Source organism: Psammomys obesus, unplaced genomic scaffold (assembly GCF_907164565.1).
Source record: "Psammomys obesus unplaced genomic scaffold, mPsaObe1.curated_primary_1811, whole genome shotgun sequence".
NCBI classification, from domain to species: domain Eukaryota; kingdom Metazoa; phylum Chordata; class Mammalia; order Rodentia; family Muridae; genus Psammomys; species Psammomys obesus.
In genome coordinates this window covers 19,693,698-19,721,497 of record NW_026585504.1, presented here as the reverse complement: position 1 = coordinate 19,721,497, position 27,800 = coordinate 19,693,698, and the positions used below count along the sequence as shown (strand labels likewise).

Sequence of the window (27,800 nt, the reverse complement as noted above, 5' to 3'; positions counted from 1 at the left end):
CCCTGGGATTTAATTTGCAGATAGTGAGACCTATTTGGGGTAGAAATTTTATTTACATATAAAATATATCTACTTCCTGTCCACTTTGTCCTTCCAAATAACCATGATAGATCCTCTATATTTGTAAGTTACATACATAGAAGTCTACCAACCACTGATGGGAAAGGGATGGGCATATATCCGTATTCTACCTCTACAGACTTCTTACTCACTAAAGACAATGGAACAATGATTTACATGCTATTTGTGTTTAGGTATATTACAACCAGTCGAGACACAGAGTATATGTCAGATCGTGGGGTGCACTATATGCAAATATTGTAGTGGTTCTTATCAGGAAAGCAAGCATCTGTAGAATGTGGTCTCTTTCGGGGGTCCTGAAAATAGTGGCTACAAGAAGACAACAGCACACACACACACACACACACACACACACACACACACACACACATTTTTTTCCTCATTTCAGAGTCCAGTAGTTATCAGCCAGTCCTACCTGTTTTGCTTACCTGAAAAATGGACATAACAAGTGTCAGTTGATGGAAACTATTTTGGACAGATGGAGTACTGAAAGATGTTTTTCTTGGCATTATTGAAGCCTGTAACTCAGTGCTGCCTTAGCTAAGCTGTGCACATACAGGTGCTTGGGAATTAGCTTTCTACCTGTAACAGTTAAATCTTTGCTGGTTATTTCTGTTGTGTTTCCCTTTCCCCAAAAGCTGGCTTTTCCAAAGCTGATACGTCTGCAAATAGACATATGCTTTAGGTCTACACTTGTTAATTTACCTTGGAAAAAATCAGGTCACTGTCAAATCTGGCAATGCAGCTTACAGATACTTGGCAAAAATGGTCTAATTAAAAGCATCTCTTAGATGAAAATCTCAGGGAAATAATCAGTATGAGTACTGCTCTTCTTTTCTGGATCTGTGTGTACATAGGTATCCGTCACTTCTCATATTAAAAGTGTGTTGACTGTGTGCTAATAGTCCATCTCTTTCCTTTTACAGCCTCCAAGTCTGTTATAAATAGTATGCTACGGGACCCTTCTCAGATTCCAGATGGAGTTCTAGCAAACCAGGTCTATCAGGTATTAATCACAGCTGTTTTCAGTGGCGATGCCGTTATCTGCCTAGCCGAGTAGAGGATCTTAAACCTCATTTAATTACTGTCATCATAAACTATCACTGAGGTCAGGGCACACCATAAATGGCAATGCAGTTATTTTCGAGAAGAACATTTTACTTTTTAACAGCTTGCTTTTATAGTAAATAAGAAGCATGCAATTTTTGCTTTCTGTGATTAAATCTGAATAGCCTTTGGACAGTCTTCTTTCGGATGGTGGTTGGGTGCGAGGGTAATGAGTGCTTTTAGAATGTTTACTGTGGTGGGGTTTGTAGTCAGCCCAGCCAATAACGCCTCCCTTATTTGTCCGCAGTGCATTGTGAATGACTGCTGTTATGGACCGCTGGTGGACTGCATCAAGCAGTATCCTTCCCCATAAAATTTTAGGTGCACAATTGACGAGCTCAGACTTGGTGGAGGAGATGTGTCTAGCTTTAACCTGACATAAAGTTCTGCTTCACAAAACACATTTCATACTCTCCTATTTTACATTCAATCAACTGGAGGGTCACTGCAGACCATTCTTCTCTGCCGCTGAGGAAAGAGCAGCTAGGCCACAGGAAGATGTCAGCTCAGCAGATGCATGTCCATATGCTTATTTCAAACTGCTTGGTTTTCAATGAGTTTGAAGGTGCAGAGTCATTAGGCAGGTAACATACTGTCTTGGAATGTATCTAACCATCCCAGTGCCCATTTTTTAAAATATAACAAAGTTCCATTTAAAATGAGCCAAATTCAGTTGAGTGTTCTAGAATAAATTTTGAGCCTGGAGTTGAAGGATGATGTTATTAAAATGCCACCAGAGACCATCACATTTTAAAGGGCAGTGGGCTCTCCTTGCTTAAATGCTGATTGCAATCTGCACTGTCGTTTAGACCCCTAATAAACATTTTTAGAGAAACCATTCTAATTTTTCCCATGGGACCGACTTTAAGGCTATGAAAGCTGATGTCCAGTCATTTCTCATTAAAGCCATTGAGATTCCTAAGGAGTTAATGTTTACTTCTTAAAATAAGACTGGGTAAATGGCAATGATTTCAGTAGTGTAGAGATGATAGTAAATGAAATGGCCCGACAGTGAGAATTTTGATAACACTTTAGGGAAAAGAGTACTTACTTAAACAGTACTTATAATTTTTGGTGGAGATCATTTAAGAATGGCCTTCCTGGGCTAATTTTGTTAGCAGGGATGGCACAGGGGCCAGTATGGCTCAGTGATCACCACTCAGTTTTTGTTGGATTTTCTTGCAAGCTGAGTGGGTAGATGCATATCCACACATGCACATATATGTGTGTGCATATCCACACACTCACATATATGTGCATGTGGCTATTCACACGTGCACATGAATGTGTACATGCAAGTCCATATGTTCACATATATGTTTGTGCATGCATATGTTTATTTATTTCTTCTGGTTTTCCAAAGGTCTAGGGTCAAATCTTATCCAGGCTGGCCTTATACTCCCAATCATCCTACCTCCATCTCCTTTGTGTTAGGATTGCAAGTGTGCATGGCCACACCCAGCTCACATTTTTTGAGACGAAAATTACTTTCTTTCCTGAAAACATAATTAAGATTTGGCATAATCTTTGAGCACAGCCCTCTTGCAAGAATGATGAGTAACTATTATGGAGCTTTTTACATATGCATTCTGTGATCTGGTCCTCTAGCAAAAATGAACCAAACCATAGTATTGTCAAATCTGGCTTTTTTTTTTTTTTTTGTTTTTTATTAGATCAAAGTGTAGCTATGGTTCTATTTTCAGTGTGAAATTAATGGTAGTGTTAAAAGTTGTAGGAGCGCCAACCTCACATTGCCTTGGTGATAAACTCCAGCACATTTATAAAACAACTAACACCACCTCAGAGTGTCTAGGGCTAAGTTACATGCTAATTTCAAAGCACATAAAATAGTTAAAAATCAATTTAAAGTTAAGGTTTTAAAAGCATAATGTCTTTTGAAGGATTGCATATTGATTTTAAATATAACTCTCTAATTATATATGCATGGACTAAAGTATGAAGTCAACTGCTTTGTAAATGCCAGGAGGCTATTTTTCAGTAATAGTTGAGACACTTACGGGAAACTAGATTGCTATATTGCTGGAGAAGAAAATGGCTTGTGAGGTTATTTACAAGTTTTTGCCCCATGGTCACTACCATACATCAATAATAGGTATCCTTATAGACAATGTCTAAGTGTTTCTGCTTATGGAGCATTATAAATTCTGTCTGGAATATTCTCCTTGTATACTTATATTTTTTGCAATCATTCATATTCTCTTTTGGCTGTGTGTTGTCAGTAGGATTTAATGTGTAATATTATTTCAATTGATAAATATAATGATGTATGTATATAAATTGTATTCACTGTCTAGATTCTAACTTTTGCAGTTTCATTACGCTTATTGCCAGTAAAAATTGCTGCTTTTATAAGCTTTATTTTCTAGACCTTGCATTTTTATTTCTATATGAAACAAAGCATGATCAAGAAGTCTTTAAATCTTTCCAAAATTTAAAATTGGTGATTGCTGTAATTATACAAAGTAAAACAGGCTGGAGAGTTTATGGAAAGATTTACTGTATCTTTGCATTGAGATGATGTCAGTTTCATGTACTGTAAGTAAGCTTGCAAAGATGTTTCCTATACTGATCAACAGGAATCATTTTATTTCACACTGGATGAGATTATTGGTTTCCTTTGTAAGTGAGAAAGGCTTTTCTATATGGTCCTGATAATTTGATAATGTTTGTTTGCCTTGCTTCATGAAAGTACATTGTGTTTTTTTGTTTGTTTTGTTTTTGTTTTGTTTTGTTTACAAAGAAAGCACACATTTGGTAAATGGAACAGATAGAAAACCTTCTTACTCCATTATGGAAATGATATGACGTAGGTACTCATGTACAGAATATGTGTATCACTTACTAAAATGGCACAACTCCAATCACAGTAGTAAAGAGAATGTATTGTCAGAGTGCTTTATTTTTCTTTTGGTGCCTACTATATGTATGTATGTGTTTGTTTGTTTGTTTATAGATATAGAGGTATCCCACTCATATATTTGCCTCTGCATCTCATATCCACCAAGCAAACTCCATGAGAAAGAAGTCACTTCAGCTTTCCAAAGTGGGATCAAGGCCACAGCTGTTAGATAAAGGTCTGAACAGAGAAGCAAGGGGAGATGATGATGCAGGAAGATCAGGGACTGTGGGTTTCACTTCTCTATCATCAGTAACCTCAGTTTCATGATTCAACATTTCAGATGTAAATAATTTACAACAATAAAAGTGAGAGCACATTTATGTGGAAAGAAGTAAATAATTTAGTTGGAAAATGTGGGATGCCCTGGTAATGAAATATCATTGAGACCTACCCACCAAATGTCTTCAGTGAACTCAGAAAAAAATGTGTGAAATTTTGTGATTGAACATTTTTGGTTTTGTTATTTTATTTCTAGTTAAAAAAAAAAATAAGTGCAGTCATGTACATTGGAAGAGGGGGAAATAACAGGCAGAAGCAGTAATGATGGCTTTGGCCTTGTTTAGATCGTGGACAAAGGTGATTTTATCTCTTTAATGTAAATGTTAGTCACCTGTAACTGATTGATAAAGAACACAGTGATTTTCTGTGACTCTTTTTAAATTAGTGATACATAAGTTTCCTTTGATTTCAGTTGAATGTTCACAAAACATGATCAGAATAATCCCCTCTCTGTTAAGTCAAGGAGTGTTGTACCCACGTTGATGTTATGGGATTGGGTGGGATGGACAATCAAGGAGGTAATCCTGACTATTTCTTTTCAGTAGGACTGAAGGACCACGTCAGAGGAATACTCTTTGAGACTTAGTATAGTCTCTTTCCTTCAAAAAAGAGCGAGCTTCAAAGTATTGCCACTGGCTTCATTATTTATGAATCGTAGGATTTTGAGCATAGTCCTCCGCATTTTTGCACCGTGCTTTACATGTCTGAAGAAATGGGACTAAGATTATCTACTCTTGGAGTTGCTCTGAAGCTTCAAGCAAGGTCTCAGTCTTTAGTGTAAAGGCTTCTTACGCGGTCCTTAGAAAGTATTGACTATTAGCAAGTATTATATAACTGATGCTTTTGGAAAAGCTGTGTGGTCAAACACAGGCTTTGGAGAGAGCTCATTCCTGCCTTGTTTGTTTGCTTGCTTGTTCTTCATTGCTACAGATGGAACCCAGGTTGTCAAGAGTGTTAGGCAGTCACTGTCCCACTGTGCTGTGACCCCAACCCCTCATCCTTGGTTGTCCCACACGTTAACTACCTTTGTGAGGTTCCTTCTCTGATTGTATTTCCTCATTTGTAAAACAAGGCTGTTTCTACTTGTAAAAGTTACATAACATACTTAAAGCACTTGATATGATGCTTGCCATAGAGAAAGCATTGGAATAATTTATATGTTTCTGTACACCTGTTCCTGTGTATTTGAATGCTTTAAAATGGACACACACACACAGGCAGCAGACTTTGTGTCCCTGGCAGTTAAGCAAGAGCTATGTCTGGCAAATGGTTCTCACAGGTTTCTAGGACTCTAAGATTGGAAACTGGTAGGGCAAAGACAGGTTAGTTACCTTTCTTTCATGTACTGAGTATTCTGTAAACATGTACTAAGTTGAATTGGAGGGCTTTCTTTTTTTTTTTTTTGTTTTGTTTTGTTTTAACACAAATTAATGTATCTTTTAAGTGACTCCCTCTTTTTAAAAGAAATTAAAATCATACTGATTTATAAATCTTTGTGAAGGTATGTAAATGTTATAAAAAATTCTGCTGACTTATTTAGATGAGGGAAGAACACATATGGAAATTTTCTTCCACAAAGGTATAATCCGGGTGGGAAGCCTTGTATATAATTACCGTAATTCTCCACTTCATCTCAACATATTGACTTGGCATTCGAATATTCCTGATAGTTAAGCCCTTCTGTGTGTATTGCCTCCTTAACTGAAATGTCCAGTGCTATTGGCTACGAGCATGAAGTCCTGCTGAGAGACTTGCTTCTGAAGAACAACCTGTCCTTCCTAGGTAAGTGTTGCTCAAGTCCTGTGACTTAAAGACAGTGTTTTAATCTTACACCTGCAGGTACTCCATACTGCTGCGAGAGAGAGGCTAATGACTGATGCTCTCCATGGTATCTTTTATTGATTTAGACCCGAGCAGAAGCTCTCTTACCCAATCCCCTATATAGCCAGCACATACACAGGCTTGCAATTAATATTTTATAGAATAAGTGGCTGAAAAAATGCTTTAATATCTGTTGGAGTATTACTTTTGGTGTCATGAGATATTCACCATAATCTGAGCCTTATGAGAGTAAGAAACAAAGAAATATTGTCTATAAAATGCTTTATGTATTAAAGAGAATACTTAGAAAAATTCATGTTAGGCATGTTCATCTCATATGGGAAAGTCCTGTTATTGAAAAGCAAAATATCAAGCTTTTATTATTTTCATGCCAAGTATTAATGGCATCATAGACTTAGTATGATTTTTCAAAATCCCCCTATGTCTGCATTGATACGTGACCCAGTAGAGAATCTTAACTGTACAATGTTATTTCTTTCAACATCTCTTCATCATTAGAAATAAAACCTGGAACGACATCCATGTAATAATGGGGCATGGCAACCATAAAGCACCCAACGAAGCATTAATTTTTCTTCTCTGTTATATCTGTGGTAACTAACAAAAGATCCACACCAATCGTGCTAGTGAGCAGACTCATGCCGACACTGAAGAACCTTATAGTGTAATTTTAGGGACAAAAGGGGAAAGCATATTCCATTACTTAATTTAATTGTAAACTAGACAACACACTGGCCAAGGAAAGTCAAATCCATAAAACCTAGACTACACACTTCCTAGTCTTTTTATTTATCAACTAGGGAGGGGAGTCAGATATATTGCAAGATTGTTGGTGTTCCGAAGCTGGGAATGGTCACAAATATTCACTGATTAAGGTTAAAGAAAGAAAGTTGAGAAATTAGGAAAGTGCTCTCCAGTTACTAAATTTGGACAGCATAAACAGCCAAGTATTTTCATATAAGAAGGGAAACTGAATTATAGAGCCTATGGAAACAATGTCGTGTGTAAATAAATTTCCCTTTAAAAATGCATAATGCCAAATACAATCGGCAACAGCTTAGAGCTAGTTATAATGGGGTGCCTATGAGGCACCTTAAGGTATGTTTCTGAATGATAGTTGTTCTGATAATATGACAGAGTGTGTGATCCACCAGTTATCCAGCTGCTGGTCAGTGTAGTTGTCTTCTTGGAGTTCACTGATAGTATTCTCCCAGCACCATCTCCCTATGGACAGTCAGGTCCCTTCAGGGCCCTGCTTTGTCTAGCTCAAGTCCATATGCCTCCTCCCTGAGGACTAGCAGACTCACACTGGAAGAGCGAGCAGAAAGTACCAGATGTGACCTGACTTTAGGTCTAGAACCTCAGATAACTGGAACTGAGTGTGTTAGACTAGACTCACTTCAACTTAGAGGTGCCAATGTGTACGGTCAAATGATTGTTCCAACTGCACATGAATATACAGAAATCCTCAGATATTGAATTCGATGGGTCACACATACTTCACTGTGCCCTGCAATATACAGGGAATTATCTGATGAAGACATATCTGTTGTGTGAGGTTTCTTGAAGGAGATGTGAAGAAATCATCTCTTCACCCTAGGTAGGGAACAGACTGCAGACCAGACAAACAAATCCAACCACATTGCAATCGGTAAACCATTAAGCTTACTGGAGTTGCTTTTAGAGCATGGGGGACTCAAAGGCACCTGCACCCTGGCAAACTCCATCCCAGGACGAGTGAAGACTCAGGGAAGGCTCCTCCCAGAGTTTTCTGTACAACCAGTGATCACACTGTGCATGAGAGGGGTCTCCTTCTCCTCCTTGGCAACCGTTTATTGCTTTTACGATCTGGACCTTGTGGATTTTGCAACTTCACTAGATTCCTAAATGTCTTTAGCTTCCCGGGCCTTGCCAGCCCTCTAGGCCCTGGAATCCACAGGGACCTCACTGGAAAATACCTGGTGTTTCACATAAGCCTGTCCAGAAGGGGCTGGTTTTCTCCCTTCGGCCGCTCATGCAGCCTTAGTCTCAAGGAGGCATGGGAGTTCTGTCATCCAGTTGTTCTGGTGTCTTCAGTCCCATGTCCCACATATTCTTACGAACCGAGTTGTGGGTAGCTCCTCCATTACCTGTTTAAAGGCTTCCTCAACCCAAGCTGTTCAGGAGCTTGTTGTAGTTTGCTGTACTAGACCGTAGGCATGCTGAATTGGGCTTTTTTTGTTTTGTTTTGTTTTTTGTCCTCCATATTAAAGCTCAGACCTGAGGTCTGTCTTCTATGACTTCTATTTCACTCTGCCTCTTTATTGAGCACCTCTTTCCTATCTGACTCTTCCTGTGTGTCCCATGTTTAGGTCGCCGTAAAGGCTTTTCCTAACTTTTACTGTTTTCCCTTTGCATCCTGTCAGCTCTAAGCCAATACATCACCCTGTTGTCTATTTTTTCCACTTGTGTCTTTTTTTTTTTTTTTCGTTATAGTGCTTTCATGGACAGGCTTTTTTGGAGTGAACAACTCAGACTCAGTTGCACGTTTTATAGCTCAAAACAAAGGCCAGGCAACAGCCTGCTGTGATACTGGTCTGTATGTGCTACTTTCAGAAATTGCAGTATGTTGTTCAGTTCACTGTCCGTGTAGGGAGCGTTCGCACAGACACTCTTCATCAAGGACATGCTGCATGTCGCCCTTGCAACATAAGGGTACTATAGCATTCCCCAGTGCAGCGACTGTAACCACCCTCCCCCCAGCTCACCGTGGATTCAGGCACTCCCTGTTCGAGCACCCATTTTACAGTATGACTTTGCCTGGAGTGACTTGAACAGACATTGATCGCACAAGATAGGTCTTCAGTGGCACACCAAAGAAAGGGTTCCGCCAAAGCCATGCTTGAACCAGTGAGGTTATTGGAGTTCCTTACAGGCACGCGTGACTCAGAGGCAGCTGTATCACAGAAAAGTCCACCCCACTGTCACCTCGGAAGTTCTATGCTGGAGCTCACTGTACAACATACAGTCAGTTCCCCCAGAAGGGAGGCTCCTCTCCCAGGCAGTTGTCCACTGTTTTTAGAAGCTGTGGGAATGGCTTTGTGGGTCTAGTAACTTGCTGAGCCTTTTGTTAGCTTTCTAAGTCTTAGGAGCCTGTTGCTTTCCTGGAGGATAAAATGTTTCAATTCAGAGGCAATAGGTACCTCACAGTACTCTAAAAAGACACTAAAAAATATTTTAAAAATATATGAATAGTAGTAAGCTTTGACAAAGCCATGCAATAAGGTTAGCTCTGTTTGGAGTATTTCCTCATCAGAATACAAAAATGTGTTTATTCTATGCATTCTAAGTATTCTAATGTAGCACTAACTTTATGGTTAAAAACACTGAAATCCAAGTCTTGTATGAAATATTGTTGTAGAATTATTGCTCTTTTACTTCATGAATACCTTCTCAGTTATTAATTAGCTGCAAAGTATTGTGCCAGGAAAATTTAAATAGATGATCATTTTAAAGGAAGTATGGGAAAATATCAGTATATAAACAGATCGCTAATCCAACCATACTCTTTCTGCCTTATGTGTCTGTTCCTTTACGGTTGTTGCAGACACTGTAAATGTTTGTCTCATTTTGATTTTTTAATAGGCAGAAATGATTTCTCTTTCTCCTTCCATCCCTCCCTCCTCTTCTAATCTAGAATACTTCTACAAAACAGCTTTTCTTATTGCTTATTGTTTAAATATTAATTCTTTATAATTTAGAGCTTATGACTTCCTTGAAACATTTTCTTCTGTTGTAGAATTTCTACCCATTGTATTTTCTCCGACCTCTACTCTCACCAATAGAAAAGCAAACTAGGTACCATTTTTCTAGACTTAATTCTGTCTTGAATTTTCTTGTCCTGTAGCTATTAGCTGAGTAGTTGAACAATTTCAAGGACATAGGCCTTAGCCAGGCTCCCTAGGACTTTGTGTGTGTGTTTGGGGGGGGTAATTATTGAAAGTATATTTGCTCATACAGGTTTATCCTGTCTTTAAAACTTACCTGTTTAGAAAGGCAAATGGGATAGACATTGGAAGAGGGTGAAAACAAGGAACAAGACAGGAGCGTACCACAGAGGGTCTTTGAAAGACTCTACCCAGCAGGGTATTAAAGCAGATGCTGATACTCATAGCCAAACTTTGGGTGGAGTGCAGGAAATCTAATGAAAGAAAGGGAAGATAGTAAGACATGGAGAGAACAGGAGCTCCACAAGAAGAGCAACAGAACCAAAAAATCTGGGCCCAGGGGTCTTTTCTGAGACTGATACTCCAACCAAGTACTATTCATGGAGATAACCTAGAACCTCTGCACAGAAGTAGCCCATGGCACCTCAGTGTCCAAGTGGGTACCCTAGTAAGAGGAGCAGGGGTTGTCTCTGACATGAACTCAGTGGTTGCCTCTTTGATCACCTTCTTCTGAGGTGGGGGTCAGTCTTACCAGGCCACAGAGGAAGACAGTGCAGCCAGTCCTGATGAGACCTTTTCACTGGACTTGGATTGGGGCTTGGGAGGATATGAGGGAGGGAGGGTGGGATTGAGAGGGAATGAGGGAAGGGGCTAGAGCTCGGATACGAAGTTAATAAACTAATTAATATAAAAAAATTAAATTTAAAAAAATTGACTCAAGTATGAAAACTTACAGAAAATTTTATTATAGATCTCAGTATATATCAGCAGGTCTTTCCACTGCTCCCTCAATTAGAGGAAACACTAAATGGTTGGCATTTAAAGTCTCAGAACTCAGGAGCTGCCTGCCACATCTAAGTTCAGTTACTGGGAGAGCTCTCTTTCAACTTAGAATTGACCAGGAAGTGTTGTGATTCTCCCAATTGCCTCCAAGTGATTCGCGAGACCATGCTTTGCAGTGCTGTGTCTTCTCTTCATCTTTTCTCTATTTTAAGGGGAGGGGTTGGTTTTTGCTTTTATGGGGGCCTTTGAGATGTTTGGGCAGAAATCGGTATAGTATAGGGAAGAAATGGTGACAGTGAGGAGACAGTAAGACCATTTGCCCCTCTAGAAAAACTACAAAAGAACTCGGCCTGGAGACAGAAGATGAACCACTCATCAGCATAGCTTGGCATGTCTCCAGGTCAGGGGACTTTCATTAGTCACTCGCACAGCCACTGTTGGGTGCAAACTCTTGTTAAGTTTGGCTTAATAAGGATAGCTCTGGAGATAGTTTATTCTTTCCAGCAACTGTTACCCTGTTAGTAGACACTAACAATTACTTTGAGTGACACCTGAGAGGCACTTACTTTACCCCTGCCTCACTCCTTCCCCCTTGTTTGGACAAAGCAGCATATTTTAGGAGGCTGCATTTCTAGCATCTGTGTATTACTCTCTGAGATTCCAAGAGGGTATAATGTGTAAAGCCAAATAGGCCTAGTGAAGGATGTCTCTTGCCGAAAGAAATTAGTATCTTTGTTTCTAAGAGTTCATCTGTTCCTGCTGTTTTCTTCTCCACCTTGAACCGAGCGTGCTGTGCTGGGGCAGTGATCTTGGTGTGACTAACAGGGGATTATGACTTCAGGTGAGTAATAGACAGCAGGAGCAGGTGAGACTTAGAGTGCTAAAGTGTTTACACATGCAGATGTTAGCAGTAATAAGAGACTAGAAATAAAATGTGATTATGTAGGCTGTAGGGAGCAGAGATGCTTAGATTTTTTTGTTCATAAAGGAACCAACCACTTAAATGCCTGCCTATCAGAAAGTTTTTGATAGGTTTTAAAGGCATAGGGATGAGCTATTAGGGACATATGGAATTGGAGCTCCACCCCCTTCCTGAAGACATTGTAGTGAAAAGGGACTGTCACTGAATATGCTTGTGCACACTTCCCTAAGAAAGAGGAACCATAGACAACCCTTGCTGCTCAGACATACACACTCTCTGAAACACCCAAGAAAGGTAATGCTGTTATTGCTTGCTCCAGGCCTGCAGCCCTCCCCTCGCCATTGCTGTGGTCAGATAGCAAGCTTGCTGGGCTTCTACTTTTCTGGACACTAACAGTTTCTGGAAACCATTTTGGTTGTTAGTGGTGGAAATCCAAACAAACTATCACGATTGCACACAAAAAAGAAATGATCTGTTCTGATATGGACCCAGCAATTCCCATGGAGAGGGCTTTGCTTCTGGTGTGCCTGGAGTTCAGAAGACACAGCAGTGTCACCCACCCTCTCTCCTGTCCTTGGGATCTTTTCAATGCTGCCTTCATTCTCAAGAAGCAAAGATGGCTACTGGCAGGTGTTAGTTTGTTTTTTCGACTTGCAATCCCTGAAAAAAGTTGTCCTGTCACCTGAAAAAAAAAATATTCACAGAAAGGGCTGTGTCCTCAGTTGTTCTGTGTCCAGTGTCCACTCAGAGCTGGGTGGCTGGCTGGGGTACAAGTCACTGACTCCCTAGCCCCATCACAATGTGGAATAGCAGCGCCAGACAGGAGAGCTACAGGGTTACCCACTGAAATAGTTTCTCTCTGCAGCAAATTAACTATTAACTGCAGTTTCCATCCTTATTCTCCATAGTCACAGCTTTACCTGGTGTCAAGTCATTTACTCTTATTACTGAGTTGACTCTGTGGTCTGTCTATATTTGCAGATTTGTATATGTAGGCATACATTTGTCTCACCAAGGGCTCTTTTTATGTCTTGTAATTCAGGGAGAAAGAGCAGTGAGTGACAAGCTAACTTTCAACCACTCATCAGAATTCCGAGGTTGGCATAGGCTCTTGAGGTTGGCTAGTGACTTTCTTGTTCCCCTTGTTTTTTAAGGAAAAACTGGCTGAGACTTTGCATTACAGCTTAGAAGTCTGTCTGGGGCATCTCCTTTGTTCTCTCTGGTGGTTTGAATAGCAAAGACCCCCAGAAACTCACCTGTGTGAATGCATGGCCCCTAAGGAACTGCACTATTAGGAAGTGTGGCCTTGTTGGAGGAAATGTGTCACTGGGGGTGGGCTTTGAGATCTCAGATAAGCAAGTCAGGCCCAGGATGTCTCAGTGTCTTCCTGCTGCCAGCTGATTTAGATCTCTAAGCTGATCTAGAACGCTCAGCTTCTCTAGAACCATGTCTGCTTGCATGCTTCTGCTTGCCACCATGACAATAATGGACTAAAGCTCTGAACTGTAAGCCAGCCCCAATTAAATGTTTCCCTTTATAAGAGTTGCCGTGGTCATGGCATCTATTCCTAGCAATAAAACCCTAACTAAGACATCTACCATGCTGATTTGTCTGTTCCTTTGAAGCATGAATCCAAAAAGGATTTTCAGTGATTTGCTTTGTTGTTGCAATTTGTGTCTGTAGTCTCCACAACATTGGGCAGCCAGGATGGGCTACCCAGCCACTGTGCATACTGCTCCTGCTCTTGACCTTCTATTTGTTCTTAATATTTAAGAAACTTCAGTTTCCCCTAGTATTGTCCCCAGAAGACAAGGTCAGAGCCATCAGTTGCAGTCCTTATTAGTGGCTTTGATAAGAGACTTTGGGAGAAGAGGTTGAAACTCATGGCTGAGATGAAGCTTGGGGTTTGGTAAAGATTTCATTTCTGTGTGAGACAGTCTCCTCATTCATTATGTATGTGTTTTGTGTACCCTTGCACCATTTGCCTATCAGAATGACAGCTGTTACCTATTGATGCCTTCAGCAGAAAAGGGAACATACAAAGTCACATCTCTAAGCACTGAATTAAGAATGCTTCAGAAAAAAGTGGTCCAAGCACATGAAATGCTAGAGTAGAAGAGATATACCGTTTAATAATTTTGTTATTTTGTTTAGCAGTTTATATCCATTGACAATTCATGGGTCACTTCAGATTGTTAGTTCTCATTATCAGGTATTGCAAAACAGAATTTTTGTACAATTGGGAAATGATTTTATATCTTGTATTTAAAGATTTTAATGAAACAGTACAGGTTAAAAACATTTTCTTAGTAGTCTTAAATATGATTCTTAAGCATTTGATTACTAGTATCAGATGTGTCTTGTTCTCTGACGAAAACTCAGCCCTTTATTTTAAACAAAGCAATTGTGTAATTAGTAGCTAATTACTTTGGATATTTTGGGTACTTTAAGGATATAATTCAAAGGCCAGAGAAATTAAATGCTCACGATGTTCTTTACGCATGTGTAATCCCCTCTTTAAAATACCACCTAAGAACAGGCTTGATGATGTAAAAATAAACAGAGACCTGTGTTGTTTTTGTACAGTTGAAATAATAGTATTTAAAAGTAGTTTTTAACATGAACATCCATTTCTTCTGTGGACACACTTTTGTTGGGTTTTAAGATACAGTGACAGGAGAAGTGCTGAAGCTCTGGTTCCTCTGAATGGTGCCTTGACATATGGCCACCTACCAATCCATACAGGAGGAAAAGGAGAATCCCACCCTCTCCATAAATATCACAATGATCCAGCTTCCTTATCGACAGAATTAAGAATGGTGTAGAGTCTGTGAGGACAAAACAGGACTTGGTTGACATGAGTTCTCCTCTAGTGTCTTTGTTATTTGAGAAGTCCGAGTCTTGACGGACACCTTAACTTCTCTGGTCTTCTTTTGGGATATATAAATTAGCATGTGGAACCAGTTGCCTCTAGGACTTTACTAGCACAAAAATACTGTTTTGTGAAATAATTCTTCATTTTGTGGATATGAAGGCTAATAAGTGTGCTTTTAAATGATAATATTCTTATAGGTCTTTTGATGATGAAACCTTAAACCGTGAGGTTAGTGAGTTCAGGAGCTGTGCAATCTGTAGGTTTATGTGTGCACCTTGAGCAGAGAGTCTTTCTTCCTGCTTGCGGTGCTCACTGGCTAAGATCAGTAGAAGAGATGGGGCTAGTATCCTGAAAGTACTGTTTCAGATCATTGCCCTCACTTTTTCTCCTCTCTTAACTAATATTATTTCTCATCATTTCCTCTTCTTTTTTCTCTGAGGAGACAGGATATATTTCCGAAATCTGGCTTCAACTGAGTCAAGAATCCCACGTAACTAGTTAGCTAAAGCATATGTAAAGTATAAGAACCTCTATGAAATACACGATTCTTGGGGAATGTAGAATGCACACTTCTCTGCAGTAGAAGGGAGATCTGTACAGATCAATCATCAGATAAGAAGTAGGAATGTGACCATGGCTACGCAGTAATAGCATAGTCCCCAGGACAAAGTGAGTTTGTGGAGAAAAAAAATCTGCCGCATCTAAGGACCAGATAAAGTAAGTGTTACTTAACACACTAGTGATGAAAGAAAAAAAGTATGAAAAAAAGGGGGTCACTTCTGTCCTCTGAAGCTTCAATGAGCTGAGATTCAGACATTTGGAAAAACAGCAGGAATTTCAAAAGAAACCCCACACTTTGGGCCAACTTTCCTACCTCTGTGCTTTGCCTATGCCTAGGGAGTTAAGTAAATTTGAAGAAAAAGAAAGGATCACTCCTTTAGATAGGCTTTATAGAAAACATAACTATTGATAAAAAGTATTTTTAATTAACTCATGTATCTCTTCTGGGCATCACATACATGTGAATCTGGGCATCACATACATGTGAAGAATATGCTGGGCATCAAATACATGTCAGGGAGACAACAGGGTCAGATCCTCAGAGCAACAGTGTCATGTGTGCAGGCCTCTTGGCACCATCACTGCGAAGGAGCCAACGCAGAATGGGCAGAAAGAACAACTAAGGACAGAAATAGGTGCAAAGCTTCAGGCTCCTGAGTTGCAAATGGAGCATGCCAATCAAATTTTACCTTTACACCCAGAGGCTTAGCGAGTGTTCTAATATTAGGAACCCAGTTGAAAGAAAGAAGCATAATATAAAGGGCAGGAAGCTGGCTGAAAGAGTTAGGCTGGCCCATGAGGCCCAGCACAGTGGGCTGCCTGTTCACAAGTGCTTCCTCCTACACTTGCATTATTTCCACTGAACTCTGTCTATTTGTTCCCTTCCTCCCGAAGGAGAAATGAACATGTGGGGCGCCACTACATGGGGGGTATGACATGGAGATGTTGTGGCAATGAGCACTTAGTGTGTAAAATAAAGGGCATTTCGGATGTTTTGAATAACCTGTTAGAAGAAACACTGGGAAGGACTAAGATTTCGAGATGGTTTGCTGGGCACAGTTACTGTCAGATCAACTTGGTTACTGAGAGCATGGAAGCAGAGAAGAGAGGGAAGAAAGGCTGACAGACGTCCTGACAGACTTCATCCCCTGGTCCTTTGGAGTTCACTACAAAACAGTGGGAACGTTCCCTAACCTCATCTAGTAGGTTTGGGTTTGGGGTTTGGGATGTCAGATTTTCACACTGGAGAAGACATGCAGTTGCGTGGGTAATTTGCAGCGTGCAGTGTGCATCAGCTTTTGAAGGGGTTTGACTGTGCTTGTGGATTGCTTGGTGACCTTTGAAGTTTTGTTTTGAGCTGTTGTTGGAAACAATCATTTTTCTTTCTGAAACAAATTTTAACATCGACAGAGACTGATGAAATTAGGATAGTCTTAATGAAATATTTCTATCTTTTCTTAATGTCAACCAGCTTTTAAATCTACCTATTCATCACCTATCTGAAACATCACTCAAAACACTGGGATTGATTTGAATAAATATCTTTTCCATTAAAGTTTTCATAGTCAGAGTACAGTTAAAGGGTAGGGAATTTTCCAGTTCATTTCTATAGCTCAATTTCAAATATTTTTTTTTTGTTTTAAAATTAACATTAGTTTGATTTGTATTTCATTATTTCAACAGCTTGAGGTTTTATTTTAATTTCAAAGAAGGAGAATCGTTCTGAATTTTGCCTTCTAAATCTGACTAAAAATACCAACTTCTAACAGCGTTCCACTTCGATATCTACTTTAATGAGTGTCTTCTCATTAAACGCTTATTTATGTTTAAAATGCTGACCTTTCAGGATGTGCACAAGAATGCTCTAAAGCAGAGCTTCTCAAAGCTGGCCATGAAACCACTGTCTTGGGCTGACAAATGGATTGGAAATAAGCTACCCAACACTGGGAATGGGCCATTAATTTTAATCAAAGTTGACGCAGGAAGGCCAGTGGGATGCATGACAATGTCAACAGCCCCGTAGGTGTTAAGAGACCACTCGGCCTTCCTTGTTACTTGGTTGGGCCATTAGTTGAGGTTGGGTGAAGACAGAAAGCCAAGGCTGGAATTGAATGACCAGGTCACTCCAGAATCTAATGGAGAACTCTCCATTTCAGAAATCACACTGTGCTGACCTTAGAAGTCAAGGACAGCATTTAGAAAATACTGGGTGGGTTTTGTTGTTGTTGTTGTTGTTGTGTTGTTGTGTTGTGTTTTCTCAAGCACCTTGCTAGTTTTTCCAAATTTATCTGGGTTCCCATTTCCCTGCTTTCTCTTCCAACAGGGCCATTAATACTTCTAGAAGAAATTGAAAAGACAGGAAAAACATCTTCAAGCCTGTTTTCTTTTCAGATGTACATAAGTCAGGCCAATCAAACTCTCAGTTGTCAGAAACAGTTGTATACCTAAAGAATTAAGCGAGACAACCAATTGTGGCCCTCTTACTTTTCTCTCCTTTCCTTATGTATGGGAATAATTTTGTTAATTTAAACTACAGTTTCTTGATTGCTTCTGCCTTGTTGTAAACTGTCAATATTGACTGCTGACACTGGTGACTTCCATTGTTGCAGATCCCTTTACTTTCTATCAGTAAATATATTTATTTTCAGAATTTTCAATTACAAAAAAAAAAGGTAGCTCCTGACAGCAGGGATTAATGATGTTTATAATAAAGACATAAAAATGCAAAAAAGACAAAGAAGCATTCTTGTATCTCTGATTCAGGTTTGGGAAGAAAATTCATTTATTCTGACACGGCACTGCACGCGTAAGAAAGACACGTATGGCTGCATTAGTAATTTTTACACATATTTAAGAAAGAAAAGCAATTATATTGCTGTCTTTTTAATGGAGTGCTGTAATAAATGATAGTGTTTGTTCTTCCTGCAGATGAAGATCAGCTCCGTGCGAAGGGCTATGACAAAACACCAGACTTCATTTTACAGGTGCCAGTTGGTAAGTCCTTGAGCTTCTGTGTATACGCATCTGTGTATAGAAAGGGAATATTTTCTTTAAAGTGTTACTATTACCAAATGTTTTCAGAGTAGATTATCATTGTAACACTGTGTCGAAATGGGTAAACTCAGAAAAGATGATCTTAAATTGGCTTACAGTTGTTCCGAGTAAGGCTCTGCCTCAGAACTTTCCCATATACTTGAGGAATGAGCGATGCCTTCTGAGTGCATGTTTGAGATGCCGTTTTCAACTCATTTCTCTATAAATTTTGAGTTTTTAAAATGCAGCTTTGCCAGGCAGCCAGGCATACTTAGGTTTTCTTGACATGTCACTTGTCGAGCCTCAGGACAGCATCTTGAGCACCAAGAAAGGGAGTTTTGAAGGATGGGTGAGGGTGACGGGATGAAATTGTGGCCCCGTCGGGCCTGATGGACTCAAACAAATGTGTTGTTTTATAATTACGCCCACAGTGAATGGCAGAGGCTAAGCCCCTGCTCATTAATGTGAAGCATAGAGAGGCCAGCGCATAGTTGAGGATTTTCAATCTTCCCTCTCCTTCACTGTGTATTAGTAATGCTTTGTCCCTTAGCCGTGGAAGGGCACATAATTCACTGGATTGAAAGCAAAGCCTCATTTGGTGATGAATGTAGCCACCACGCCTACCTGCATGGCCAGTTCTGGAGCTACTGGAATAGGTAAGGTCCCATTATTTTTCTCTTAAGATAAACGATACTCAGCTGAAGTCTCATTAGAAAAAAATATTTTGTTTAGCTGGTAAAAATGCTAGAAGCCTTTTTTCCCTAGTAAATAGAGACTCTGATTAATGTATTCATTTCAGATAATTTAAACTTCTCTGCTTTCATAATGTTGCTTCATTTTTTTAAAAACTTAAAATCTGTGCTTAAGGTCAAAACTGGTAGAGTGTATTTCCTGCTTTAGAGTGATTACATTAGTGTCACTGAAATACAGATAACAAGCTATGGTGCATAATATGATATAGACACTGGATTTTTATCCTTTTGATGTGGAATTTATGCTTCCTTTTAGGCCATAAAAATTAATTTATTCTCAGTTCTCTGAAGACAGTATCCAAACCATATGAAAAAAGAAAATGATTTATATTCTAATGGAAATCTCCACAATTAAAGGGGTGCAGGTGGGCACAGATGGGCATGCCTGGACCTGGAAGTTATTTCAGTTAATCCTTACAGAGAAGTTACATGCGCACTGGGGGTGCGTGCATGTGTGTAGGCATGTCTGTAGTCCTAGGCTTTCCGTCAGTGTGTGCAGATATGTATACCTACGTGTGAGTGTGGGTGTGAAGGCCCAAAATTGACACTGGGTGGTCTTTCACAATAACTCACCTCTTCCCTGCTTTACTTTTTGGGGCAGGATCTCTCAACTGTAACTAGAGGTCACAGATTCCAGCTTGTTCTGGGGGTGTCATCTCTGCCTCCCAGTTGCTAAGATACAGGCAGCAATCAGGCCTGCCTGGCTTTGACCTAGGTCCTGGGCATCATCTGAATTCCAATCCAAACACTTGTGTAGCAATACTTTCTCCACTGAGCCATCTCCCCAGCCCAGGAAGTTATTTGTATCCCCATTGTATGGATAACTAAACTGACAAAGAAAGGAGATAATATTCTATTCTGCTAGTTATCACAGGCCTGTGTTTATCCCTCTCCCCCATCTATTCCGTTTGTAACATAATGCCATTGTCATCTGCAGTGCAACTGTTGAATCTTCGGTTTCTTTATGATCACATTCCTGTTTTCATACCATGTGTTTTCCTCCACGAAAACAAGAGGTGGGTCAGGTGGCGACCTTGTAGATTAACTGGGCTCTTCTGTCATTGGTCAACAGTAAGAATACAGTCATAAGATGACACATGCCCAGATCATTAAGGAAGGAGATGGCAGCATCTGCGAGTAGCAGTGTAGGGTGTGGGTGGGAGGCTATCGAATTTGGCATTATATTCTTACTCAGCTTTACAAAAGGCCAGCAGATCTCGCCCATGGCAGCTGTGCTAAACTACGCCTACTCTTCGCCATGGTAACAGTGATCATGACAAAATGCTGAATGTAATGGCCTTCTTGATTTTCTTGTGTAATTGTGCGTAGCATCCAAGCTTTACTTTACAGGGATGGAGGAGGAAAGTGCAAAATGTTTTAGAAATCAATGCTGCTTCAGCGTTTCCTGTGTTTTATTCAGCCATTATTCAAATTAGCAGTAATGTGGCAAATTGAATTTTAGATTTTTAGTGATTTTTTTGATGAGTTTGAAATACTAGAGAAACATCGTTTTTGATAGTATAGGGAAAGCAATGACAAGAAAATCAAATAGCCGAAGCTTAGGTTACTAAAGGATTAAAGGCAATTGATCATGTGAATCACTGCATTAAGATGATGTCCCCTTTCTGGTACTGGTCACATGTTTTCTGAAGAACAAGTAGACGATCAATTTCAAATAAGAAAGCTTAATTTAAAAAAAAAAAAAAAAGCCAAAATCAGCCAGGCACGGTGGCACTGTAATCCCAGCACTTAGAGAGGCAGAGGCAGGCAGATCTCTATGAATTCGAGGTCAGCCTGGTCTACAAAGCGAGTTCAGGACAGCCAAGGCTACACAGTGAAACCCTGTCTTGAAAAAGAAGAACAAACCAACAGAATAGTGCAGTGATCAGAACAGTTTTACCAGTGGCCTACCATTTTGACCCAAAGTAATATTAGCCATCGGTGAATGTGTGGGATCCTGATATTTTCTTATTTTGTGAACATGACACACAGAACACTTGATAACCTGCTTAGCAGTAGCAGAAAATCTCTCAAAAGTAGCCTTTCAAGGTGGCTGGCCAGTGGACTAAACCCAGTGTGTGTGTGTGTGTGTGTGTGTGTATGGGTCTAATTGTCACACTGTTTTCAGGGTAATGACTGGACTTTCATGTAAGAGCATTCAGTTCACATTTTAAGACAATTTCTTTATAACTTCATTTTTCCCACACCAGTAATTGCTGAACCCCTTATTTGTAGGTTGTCATTTTTATAAGCATATTCTTTCTTGATACAGTATTTTTATTCAGGCTTCAACTGTTTTGAGAGTTGGTCATTCACTCCCTATTTATTAAAACATTTGATTTGCTTGTCTTCCATGCTGTCTTTGTGTGTGTGTGTTTCTCCTCTCCATGCCAGCGCCTTCCTTGTTCTTGTTCTTTTTCACTGGTTCTTCCTGGCCTCTGGGTAAAGGGTTATCTACATTTATGGCATGAGTCGTCCCTCAGACATTTTACTGGGTCATGTGGCACCTTATGTTTGCTACCTTTATAGTGGTCTCTTTTAATGTTGACTCCCAGACCTAACATTAGCTGGAATGAATTTCTGCCTGTCCCTTCATGATATCTACTATGTGTCTCAGATTTAGCGTGCGTAAAACTAATCTTCATTTTTCTTTCCTTCAACTGTGTTATTCTTCCATTCTTCTTCAGTGCAACTAATGGTTGCCACAATTTGTGCTCAGTTCAGACATCTAAGTTTCACCACAGCTACGTTAGCTCTGTTTTCACAGAGTCTCAGACTGTGTATTTATTACCGCCCACCTGCTGTTGCCCCAGCACCTGCTAGCATCTCTTGGGCAATTACTTTGGCTTTCAGAACTGATTTCCTCAGGTCCAGTCTTACAGCCCTGTGGTCAGCTTTTCATATCTCAGTCTTGGAAAACATAAATTACATTGTGTCATTTCCCTGCTCAAAACATCTCAGTGCCTTGCTTGTCACATTTAAAATAAAATCCTAATTCCCCTCTGGTACTCAGGAAGCATTTTCTGCCCTCCCTTCCAGCCTAGCTGTAGATACATACACCTCTGTGATAATAGTCCTTCTTATTTTTATGATTCCTGTCACACGCATTTTCTTGGTTTCCCTTGAATCCTTGTTTGTAGATGAAAACCCTTACTCTGGCTCATCCTTCTGCCTGGAAGTCTCTTTGCTTGGATCACCACTTAACTTTGTGACATTCAGAGCTTAGCTCATTTCCCATCTTTGGAAGGACCTCCTTGACCTCCCAATCTAAGAAGTAAAATTTTCAGTCCTGCTTCTTCACAGGGCTTTAGCCCTACATGAAAGAGTGAGGGAGTGAATGAATAGATGAGTAGATGAATGAATGAATAGAAAGTAGTGACAATCTTCTGTAGAAAACTTTTCAAGAGCATATTCCCCTTTATACTGTTCTTTTGGAATGTCTTGTCTCTCATTGCTTTTATATCAAACTTTAGAAATTTGTCTTGCCTTAATTCACCTTAAGAGATTTAAATTCTGCAGTGCGATCATTTTTTCCAAAATAACATATACTTTCTGAAGAACAGTTGCTGCTCTTCCCACCCCTACTTTTGTATGAGGCTTGTTTAATTCCTCACCTTGCTTCCATCTCTGCCTCAATCAAGTCAAATACCGAGCCCCTGAGAAGTAGCATTTGGACCATAATACAAGCACAAACTGTAGAGTCCTGGCAAAAAAAAAAAAAAAAAACAAAAAAAAAAGTTTTTTTGTTTTTTTTTTATGAAACCAACACTCAGAAGCCTTCTCTTCCTCTTTCTTTCTGTAACCATGAAGTGAGCTCTTAAACAATTTGGCTCATTAAGTCTACTTTAGTGATCAGATGACAGATAGAGGAACAAAGCAATCCTGCAGTTGAAGGCCAGATTCTGTGATTGGCTCTCCCATACTGCCCATCAAAGGAGCCTGAGAATAAAATGCTTGACAAAGAGAGACCCAGATGCTATGACAACCAGTGTCCAACAACCGCTGATCAAGACCGTGACACTCACTCACGGGTTCAGTCCTTCTGCTGCTCCTGCTGTCTTCAGGCACACTGTCATCAGGAGCATTGATTTTAAAAGTGTGCTTTATGAAGCTTTCCAAAGACCATCTAAGCTGGCTGGAAGGAGTGAGGGAGGTTCTACGTGCCTGACTTTAATCTTGCAACGTAGTTATCCTTGAAGTTAGGGAAGGAGTATTAGTCTTGAATCTAGGTTATGCTGGTCTCATGCTTTGGAAAAGCCTGCCCATCCTCCAGAACCCCTTCTTTTCTCCTCAATATAATGAAATCATTAATACTTTTCTTACCCTGTTATTGTAAAAGTCCGTTATTTAGTGCTTGCAAAGCACTTCATATGTACTGGCAGTCAACAGATATTAACCCTCCTCAGTCTTTCTCTGGTATATCACTTTATGGTGGAATTTGACAGTTTGAATGGCTTTCTTTGACACATCAACTTTTCAGCTAACTTTAGCATTCAACTTGGATGACATCTCTTTAGGAAACTTGGGTGCTTTTGCGAAGACACTCCTGCCTGTGTTGTGCTGATGATTCCATAGCCGTTATCAAACATTATAATTGCTGTTTGCTTGTCACCCTCTTTGAGTTAATGCTATCTTGTTTTATCTATCTTTAAATGCTCGGAGATTGGCAGAATGCCCGTCACAGGTGATCAGAGGATAGTTAGTCATTGCATGACTGTGTGATGGGTGTACCCCTACTTACCATGCAAGAATAATTAAAATCAACCATTACAGATTATATAAGACATAGTGACATTAAACCATAATTGGTCCATTTTTTTTTTTTATCTTGAGAATACTATCCTCAGGACAGTGGGAAATGTCTCAGTTTTCTAAAGCATTTTTATAGATTTTATGGATATACAAGCTTATTACAGCCCTATTTAAGAGAAGTATTATAAGGTTTTTATATGATTTTAAGGTGGGCAATGAAAAGTAACACATGGCACATGCATTTTGTAAGGTTTTTAAGATAATAACATTTTGTTTGTTTTATTTTGTTTTGTTGAAACAGGATCTTACTCTGTAGCCAAGGCTGGCCTTGGGCTCATGGTAATCCACCTACCTCAGCCTCTTGAGTGCTGAGATTATAGATGTGGTTTTCCCCATCAAGCTTTACATGGATATGACCTTCTTTCCTTTCCTGAAATTTCAGACTTCTTTGGTTTTAAATTTGAAATGGAGTGCCTTAAAAAGCCCATAATAGAGAACAATTGATAGTTTCCTTAGAAATGAAGGGGAGAAGGGGACTAGTCAAGGGCAAGGGATGAGTGGAAGCCTGTTTCCTGCATGTCCATATTTCAGCTATCCATCATGTTAACAGACCCGAAATAAAATATTCTATTGTGCATGAAGACTTACAAGTTCAGATTTGTGTTAAGAATTTCCATGTGGTCCCTCTGTTTGTAGCAATGTGGGTACAGGTGGCCCTATGACCCTGTCTTCTTTTCACTTCACCTGGAAAGGTGTCAGTCATAACCCAACATGCACAGCATAAACCCGTGCACATTTCCACAAACCTTTGCCTTCAGGCAGAGGTGTGCACTCCAGTGGTTGACCATAGAGAAGGGGTATTTTGGCTCACCACTAAGCACATTTTGATGTCTTTAAAACATAGAGTAGCACCTAGAAGGGGTTGGGAGACAGAGGCCAGGCTCCTTCGGCCCTGTAGCACCCTCACTGTGTAAACTGGATGCAGCCAGAATAGAACCAGAGCATCATCTAAGCTTATGTTCCTGACATGGCTCCCTTTTGACTGGGTCTGAGGGAGAGTGCCACAGGAAGCAACGTGTGCATCTTCCGAAGCCCTTTTGTGTCCCAGAAGTAAGGCATGTGGAGATGACACCAGAGGAAGCAGGACCTTAATCACATTGCTGTACCTCACAGAGATTAACATCCGGGTTCCATCTGTCAGAGTTTTGAACATTTGGCTCCAGAGAGTCTACTCTCCTACAAGCAATACTAAGCTAATACCTTCTGCCGCAGAAATTGATTTGAGTTCATTTCTTCCCTCTCAGGCCTTTTTTAAAGATCAGTTATTTGTTCAATGGTCTGGTGATTGCTTTCTCTGGTCGGTGATAACCTGAGAGGAGTTGGTTTGAGCAAAGCTGCCAGGCAGGGAGAGTTAAGGAAGGTATGTTTCAGAGGATGGTCCAAGTTCTTCCTGTATTAAGATAGTTTTTTGGAAGCCTGCAATTAGTCAAATCACAGATTTCCAGTTATTTCAGTCTTGTTAAAGGCAAGGCTGATCACATCTGTCGTAAGTTGGAGTTTGTGCTTCAGCAATAGAAGCTCTCACAAACCTTCAATTACGGCAGCCTCAGAAGGCGCTGCTGCGGGACACTAACAAGTAGTCATCAGCGAGAGACAGATCGACTAATAATTAGCCAATGTGCTGGAGAGGACTTCTGTGAAGGTAAAGTATAATAATTTGCCTTCCATCTCTCATAGTGGAGTTGCTTGTGAGATATTGACGTCCCATTGTTTGACAAGTACTGGACACTGTTATTAGCCAGAGCAACCTCAAAATATTTGATAAAGATGAGGAAAGTGTTTTCTGTGTATTTAGTACCTTTAGGAGAATGTTTTCTTAGGGCAGTGAAACCATTTCATCTGCACCTGGAATGTAAATCACAAGGCTTTCCCCAGCAAGGAGTTTGCACATTGCACACAGTGTTGTTCATGGTTTGCAATGATGACTTTAGAAGCAGAAATGAGCAAAGAAATAGAAATATAGTCTTGGGCCTTTCAAGTGGGTTTTGCAACAAAGACATGGTGGTTGTGAGATTAAGAAGAGTTTAAACAAAGGATTAAATTGAAAGAGAACAAGTCTGTTAGGAAATTCTTTACTTACTTAGGTACCTATGTGTCCGATTGCTATCTTTAAGCCTGTTGAACAGTGTCCTGAGGGAGACATAGTGACCAGTTTCACAAACCCAGGGAACAATGAAGTGTTGAAATGATAGTTCTTCCTGCTGACCCCATGCAATGGAGTTCATCTGTGTCATGCAGGGTTCCAAAATGTTATGTCAAACCAAATCAACAAAGAAAGGATTGAGTGGCCATCAAAGAATGCAAACACACCATTATGATCTAGCAATACGGACAGGTGAGAGCGGTATTACAACGTCTCGTGAAAGGAAGTGACAACTAGAGTGGAATGAGAGCCAACAACCCCGCACCTTTCTGTGCAGAGACCCTTTCTGTAGTTAATTCTACAAGCACAAAGATCAGGCTGACATTGATGTAAACATCACCTTGTTTCACATGGAAAGAAACCATTTTGTCCATATTGTTATATGCTTTATTATTGAAGAACTGATTTCATCACTGTGATAGGGTCTGGACCCTGGGAAATTTATTTTATTTTGAAAACGTTAGATAGAATTGCTAGTTTGCCCCCAGTGTTGAAGTACTGACCTTGCCTTGAATTTGTTTTGATAGTGTGTGTGTGTGTGTGTGTGTGTGTGTGTGTGTGTGTGTGTGTGATTGTGAGTGCAATGCCCACAGAGGCCTGAGGTGTCATATGTGAGCTGTCCAACCTGGGTACTAAAAACCAGATTTAGATCCTCTATAAGAGCAGCGAGTGTTCTTAGCCATTGAGCCATCTCTGCAGCCTGCCAAATGCAATGAGGCACACTGGTTCCAAGCAGCACATGTGAACAAGCAGTGTTATTCTACAGGAACGCCAGTTCTGTCCTTGAGCGAATGACAAGTGAGGCTTAGAGTCTTCCTGTGAATTTTATACCTATGCCCTTTTGTTCCACTGTGTAACTTCATATAAGTCTTCGTGAGAAGTGTCAGACAGATCACTTTGTTGGCTAATGAGTACACTATGCTGAAGCTGAAAACCTCTTCCACACATGAGGCTTGAGATACACTGTAGGTGGACAGAATAGGCCAGGTATTATGCCTTGCTCAAGAGCCTTGGTGCTGTATTCAGAATGAAAGTTTAGAGTTAGAGAATTCAGTAACCCCTGAACTGAAGGGAATTCAAAGCCACAGAATCAAGAAGTTGATCTGTGTATGATCCAAGGAGATAGGTTGGCTGAGACTAATTGTTAGGAAGTAAATATTTCTAAATGTTTAAGTAGCGTTTCTGTTTTATTCTGAATTATAATTTGCTACAAATAAAAAGTATTTTAATGAATAATTTTAAGACATTTTTTTTTCAGATATAATTGACATAAAGCACACATGATACTTTCAGAAAGTATCACATGGTAGATGCTGAGCTTGAAATCCCCCTCCGAAGTTCCCAATCTTTTTTCCTAGCTATCTGTTTCAGAGACACCTTGCCAGGCCGCCACTTGCAACTGATTAGTTTTCATTTTGTAGCGTCTTTCTTTTTGCTTTCTTTTTATTATCTTTCATTCCTTTTCTTTTAAATAATTTAGATAGTTTTCATTTGGGTTTACTTTGTTTCTATTTTTTTATATTTTAATGGAGCCGTCGTTGTCTGGCTTTTTTGCTTGTTTGTTTGTTGTGATATCAAAGGATAGGCTTTATTAGAAGAGAGTGATGGGCAGCCTCTGAGGTAAGGTTCTATCCCACTGAGATGAAACAGGCTCAGATTTCTCCCATCTTAAGACAGTCATTCCTCCCTGCCCTGGCTTGCTGTGCTATTCATGTTCTGTGTGTGTGTGTGTGTGTGTGTGTGTGTGTGTGTGTGTGTGTGTGT

General features: G+C 40.0%; 1 protein-coding gene across 1 annotated transcript in view; it reads left to right on the top strand.

Moving 5' to 3' along the window:
• The window catches only part of Cdin1 (CDAN1 interacting nuclease 1), a 211,543-nt gene that overhangs the window by 97,368 nt on the left and 86,375 nt on the right, over window positions 1–27,800 (top strand). The window contains exons 6-10 of the mRNA XM_055598844.1: window positions 1,008–1,087; window positions 1,436–1,485; window positions 6,102–6,169; window positions 18,225–18,290; window positions 18,880–18,985. Of these exons, the coding sequence (XP_055454819.1) occupies window positions 1,008–1,087; window positions 1,436–1,485; window positions 6,102–6,169; window positions 18,225–18,290; window positions 18,880–18,985 (370 nt within the window). The remainder of the gene's footprint in view (window positions 1–1,007; window positions 1,088–1,435; window positions 1,486–6,101; window positions 6,170–18,224; window positions 18,291–18,879; window positions 18,986–27,800) is intronic.